The 6,050-nt window shown below is 42.7% G+C and overlaps 1 protein-coding gene across 2 annotated transcripts in view; it reads left to right on the forward strand.

Annotated features, from left to right (window-relative positions):
* Nucleotides 1–6,050, forward strand: part of ENOSF1 (enolase superfamily member 1) — a 31,749-nt gene that overhangs the window by 4,158 nt on the left and 21,541 nt on the right. For both annotated transcript variants that reach the window (XM_012652122.1, XM_012652124.1), the window contains exon 2: nt 1,281–1,389. In XM_012652122.1, coding sequence (XP_012507576.1) covers nt 1,281–1,389 — 109 coding nt within the window. The remainder of the gene's footprint in view (nt 1–1,280; nt 1,390–6,050) is intronic.

Raw genomic sequence — 6,050 nt, forward strand, 5'->3', positions numbered from 1 at the left:
GCCACGACACTCTAGCCCAGGCAACAGAGTGAGACTCTTGTCTGAAAAAAAAAAGCAGATCTTCTGCCTGGCTTTCTGGGATTTGTCATCAGCCCCCATGTACCTATACAATCTTGTGTCCTTGTGGACCTTTTGTTTCTCTGTCCCACAAAGGCCTCTGGCTTTCATATTGCTCTTCCTTCTAGGTGCTTTCATCTGCCTCTTTGCCCATCCAAATGGTGTTTGCCCCCTCAGGAATTCCCTCAAGTTCTACTTCCTCTTTATTCTTCCTCCACCTTGAACGTCTGTGCTACTTATAAGCACCCACGCTTCAGCACACAACCTTGTACTCTTAGCTTGTTCTCATCTGGTTCTGTGAGTTAGCTTTTTCTCCCCACTATATGATAAATCTCTGGAGACAGACTTGTTTTTTTTTAAAAAAAAACAACTTCTACATCTCCCATATCAATAAGTGGCATTGAGTTTCGTAACAGTTGATCAATAAACACTTCTTATCAAAATACTGTTTGATAGTAGGAAGTTAACGAACACATTGACTGCCACACTAGAAAAAAATTTTTTTTCCTTGGGGCCACAGTGTTTTATTACGAAAATAGAATAAAAACTTTGAAAACAAAACGACCCATTCTAATTTAATGAAAAATTTGTTATTTTTTTATTGTTTTCTGTGCATGACTATATGCTCCCAAGGTAGAGAGACGTGTAAGTTACATATCTTCATGAGGCCCCAGGCTCAAACCAGCGTGAGTTAAATACAACTCATGTGGCAGTTAATGTGTTAAAATCCCATAGAACAAAACAAAACAAAAACAAATGGGTTAATTGGTCTCGAAGCTTTACTTCTTCATTTTTCCCCAATGGTCTCCTCTGAACTTATACCATTGTATTTTCAGCTCTGCTATAAAGTGCTGCAAGGGAAATCGGTCCAATTTTATGTAAGAGCTTCCTGAAATCTTGGCTTGTTCGATGTGAAGCTACTTGTAAATGTAACTCTGTTGAAAGAACTGACAGAACTAACTGGGAGGGAAAACTCCTGGATTTAAAACTGAGCCTCAATTTTTGACCTAATTGTACTTGTAATAATTTGGATCCTTCAGAAGGGCATCCTTTTGTCCATTCAGAGCTCCTGTGTTCTTTGGGGTACATCAATGGTTCCGTCCACTGGAACTCTTCTTGCATAGCCCCTGAGGCACTGTCTGTCCTTATGTGAGATCACTCTCATGGTTATTTTCGGGTTTCTCATGTTTGCATTGCTTGGGTTGGGGGCATCTTTCCTGCAGCACACAGACCCCGACTACTCGGCTGCCTATGTCATCATAGAGACGGATGCGGAAGATGGACTCAAGGGATATGGAATTACCTTCACGCTGGGAAAAGGCACTGAAGTTGGTAAGCTGATGATTCCTTTACGATTCCAGAATGCTTAATTTTCGCTTAGATTTCAGTTCTGACCTTTATTTTTTCTCTGTACACTGCTCAAAGTGAGTAAAAATGGTGTTTCATGGTTTGTTATTTATTTTGCTGGGAGAAATTAGAAAGTGGCAGTTTGGCCTTTCTCCTTACAGTCATCTGTAGACTGTTGCTAGAAAATCCTTGGATCTCTGTCCATTTCTCTGTGTCACATGATAACTATGAGGATGTTGTTCACCTGCTTTAGCCCTTGGCCACTGTAGAGCGTTTACAACCCGAAACAGCTGAGTAACCCAGGGCGATGAGAGGGAGGAGATGTGAGCTTATGTACCAAGTTTACGGTGGTGTGCACAGTCTACTCGCTTTTTAAAATATTTCAACTTTTGGAGTTGGTTTCAACTTCACTTATTTTCATTGCAGAAAAGGCCGTTGGCCCTGCCCACCCTCAGAAGTGTCATCTGGGGAAGAGACGACTCTTTAGGGTACACACTGAGCCATGTATAAGTCGTTCTTTTTTCTTTTTCCTATTTTCTTAAACTGAAGAGACTGAATATAATGTCACCTTTCTCAGAGCTGGGTGAGATCTCAGTGCTGATCTTGGGCTCCCTCATTTTTTAGAGATAAGGAAACTGAGGCCCAGACAGCTACTTAGCAAGTCACAGCAGAACCTCCTGACTGCCCGAAGCACTTTCTCTTCAGAACTTTTAAATGCAACTTTTCTTGAATACATACTACGTGCACGCGGTTCAAAATTCAAGAAGTCCATAAAGGTGACCTTTGCTAGATCAATTTTAATAAATCATTAGGGGCCGAAGCCAAATAATGATAGATTGAAAAGTAAGGGTCTGAGAAGGAGGGAAACAGATTCTCTAATTTTGCTGGTGATGGGAGACAGACCTCTCCCATGGATATTTGCCCTCTTGCTAGTTGTAGAATAAAAGTCTTGCCCAAATGAGAGATTTTAATATTGTCAAGCAGATAAAAGAAGTGTGAGAGTGCATGTGTGTGTGTGAATGCCAAGGGAACCTTTCTTGAACTTTCACTGGATACCGCCAAGGTGGCCGCTGTTCCAGCTCTTCTCAGGGCTGATGGTCAGTCATGCAGCAAGTCAGTCCTTCACAGACTTCTCTTGAGTGCTCCTGTGGATCAGGTGCTCTGCCAGGCACCCAGAGAAGTAATTTTAAAAAGAGAGAGATACAGAAGACAGAATCCCCCATAGAAGGAGCACACAAACTTAATGGGGAAACAGACATAAAAGAAATGATCATAGTGCAGTATGAGAATTACTGTCTTTAAAAAGTGTGTACAAGTTACACAAAGAGAAGGAATTTCTTCACTGTGTCCAGGAAGCTCAGGGAAGATTTCAGAGCAGTGGTAGTGCTTTGAGGTGAGTAGCAAAGAATAAATAGAAATTTATCAGGCAGATGGAGGAGACCAGGCTGTGATTCAGTGCCTCCTCCCCCGCCAGAAGTCAATAATTTACTGTTAAAGTTTTCCCTGAAGTAGTAACCACTGACCAAGATAGATTTGTGAGCTATGTTTCAGCCTTTTCTGCGACTTTAATTGTCCCCTGGTTGTAAGTTGAGTACTTTATGAAGCTGCTGTCTTTCTCCGTACTGCAAACCCTACAGCATGGCCCTCAAAGGTGGCATAAAACTCAGGGAACTTACAAAATATATGTACGGGCTAAGCCATTGGAACCACTCTCTGTTAACAGCCAAGACTTTGAACTTTGCTGACTTGGGCACACATAGAGGACCCTGAGCACTGAGACAGATAAGAAGCTCTTCTGGGATGGTAGCTGAGCCCAGGGCTTGGGGCCTTTGCTGACCCTCCTCCTTTCCCAGCCCCACCCAGCTGTGCTGGTGGACGACTCAGGCAGGAGTAAATCAATATCCATCTCTTCATCACTTTAATAAGTGGGCTTGTGTGCTAATGATGTTGGCTTCTGCCTTTTTCAGACCACAACATGACAGGACCCACTTTAACTTTAATCTTGCTACATATTTCAGGTGACTCACTGCAGTCTCACTAAACGCGTTACTCGGCATTCGTGCTAAAGATGAAAAATTCTGTTAGCTCATCCTGGTTCTCCTGTGGCCTTATTAGCTTACTTATCAAATCATTCTTTTGTGATCCAAAAAAAAAAAAAACCCAGGAAAGAGGAAAATAGTGCTCTCTTCCCTGCTGTGGAGAGAGTGTGTGTGTGTGTGTGTGTGTGTGTGTGTGTGTGCGTGTGTGTGAGAGGGGAGGGGGAGAGAAGGTTGTTTTTTAAATGTATAGAAAATGTATAGAATAGACCAATGTAGGTTTTTGGTTTTTTTTGTTCCCACAAGCCCACCTGTACTGCCAGCATGTGCTGGGGTTCCCAAAAGCCCTCAACAAGCAGAGCCTCCCATCCCCACTCACCCATGTTTTCCCAGCATGCGCTGGGGTTCCCACAAGCCCTCAGGTAGCAGGGCCTCTCGTCCTCACCCACCCATGTTCCCAGCATGCCCTGGGGTTCCCACAATCCCTCAGCAAGCAGAGCCTCCCATCGCCACCCACCCATGTTTTCCCAGAATGCACTGGGGTTCCCATAAGCCCTCAGGAAGCAGGGCCTCCCATCCTCACCTACCTACCCATGATCCCAGCATGCCCTGGAGTTCCCACAAGCCCTCAGCAAGCAGGGCTTCCTGTCCCCCCCCACCCATGTTCCCAGCATTCCCTGTGGTTCCCACAAGCCCACTCATGTTCCCAGCATGCCCTGGGGTTCCCACAAGCCCTCAGCAAGCAGGGCCTCCCGTCCCCACCCACCCATGTTCCCAGGATGCCCTGGGGTTCCCATAAGCCCTCGGCAAGCAGGGCCTCCTGTCCCTACCTACTTGTGTTCCCAGCATGCCCTGGGGTTCCCACAAGCCATCAGCAAGCGGAGTCTCCCCTCCCCACCCCAGGGCCTCCCATCCCCACATACCCGTGATCCCAGCATCAGTGTAGGTTTTTGTTGGTTTTTTTTTTTAACTCATGTTTTTGTTAAATTTACTTAACTATTATAATATTCTTTTTCTCCTTTTTTTATGGATTTTTTTTAACACTTCATTTTTTAGAGCAGTTTTAGGGTTGCAGCAAAATAGAGTGGAAGTTAAAGAGATTTCCCATATACCCCTGTCCACATACACGCCCGGCCTCCCACACTATCAGCGTTCCCCACAGAATGAACCATTGGTTACAACTGACACGCCATAATCACCCAAAGTCCATAGTTTACAATAGGTTTACTTTTGGTGTTGTACATTCTATGGGTTTGGACACATATAGTGACATGTACAATGCAGACCAAGTTAGTTTTTTAAAAAAAATAGGAAAAGAAAAAGAAGTGAAAAAGGAAGAAATTTTAAGTAGACCAAAAATAAAGCCTTAAGGGTTCATGTCACCACTCAGGCTCAGACACCCCCAGGTCATTGAGAGGCTTTACTGAATGTCCTTCCAGTGCTGGAGGGTCCCAGGGAATTCAGGTCTCTGGGCAGATAGAGTCACAAGAGAAAACTCTTGAATTTAGTCAGCAAGAAGCTGCCTTCAAGGGCCAGTTTTTTCCAGATGAATTTCCCACCCATCGCATCACACATGCAAACCTGAAGTGGCCTGTTCTCCACTCTGGAGTCAAACTGCCACAACCCAAATTTCTGTTGAGTGTAGCACATTTTAGTTAACTTCTTACAGCAGCCTCATGTTGAGCAGGGAAAATCCACATTCTATAGATGAATGAATATATTAGTGCTGCTTGCGCATCTCTTAGAGCAATAAAAAATGAGATGTCCTTGGCTTTTGTTAAATGCACTTGTTATTGTCATGCAAACAAGAGGTGTGCTTCAGTCAGGGATTTATAGCAACAATCAAATCTGAGAGACCGAGGTTTGATGTAAAGAATAACATACTCCTATGAGTCACTGATTTACTCTGTGAGTTTTCTTTAATCCAAAGAGCTTGACCATCAAGGAGTGAAGAGGAGCCTGTCTCCTCACAATTCTAGGGAAAGAATGAATGGAATGGAATGATGGCGTATCCTATTAACAAAAGCCCTAGAGAACCCGGAATGGCTGGTTTAGCCCTAAATGCTACATCCAATAGCAAGTCCACAATCATATGACAGTTATCGCACACAGAGGCCAGACCTGGCCTAAGAGCATGTGGTTCTACTTTCAAAATGTCTTTCCCATAGGATCTGATTACACCTCTACAACTATCCTATTAAATGACCTAAAAATTTTACTGTTGAAGGAATGGCAACACCAAACAAGTTTATCAAAATGTATTATAATAAATTATTTGCTTTGAAGCTAAGTCAATGACTTGATCTAATTATTTTGGTCATTTACACATAGACTAAATGTTTTCTAGTTTGGGCAAAGGATCGAAGGGTCTTTCCCATACTATTTATTACTTATTCTTCATCTTAAATAACACAATAAAGCCTTTTAAAGTAAAGCACCAAAAATGAAATAATTGATGGTAATGCTGACCCAAATTAAGTTTAACTTTCCAACTACTTATGAAAAATGTAGTATATCACAAGTAAATAAATAGTAAGAAATTTAATGTTTGTGAAAAGTGTTTTCATGGACTTTAACATTTTATATTTAAGTATTATGCTAACTGTAAAT

This window comes from Propithecus coquereli, unplaced genomic scaffold, assembly GCF_000956105.1.
Source record: "Propithecus coquereli isolate 6110/MARCELLA unplaced genomic scaffold, Pcoq_1.0 Scaffold38, whole genome shotgun sequence".
NCBI classification, from domain to species: Eukaryota; Metazoa; Chordata; class Mammalia; order Primates; family Indriidae; genus Propithecus; species Propithecus coquereli.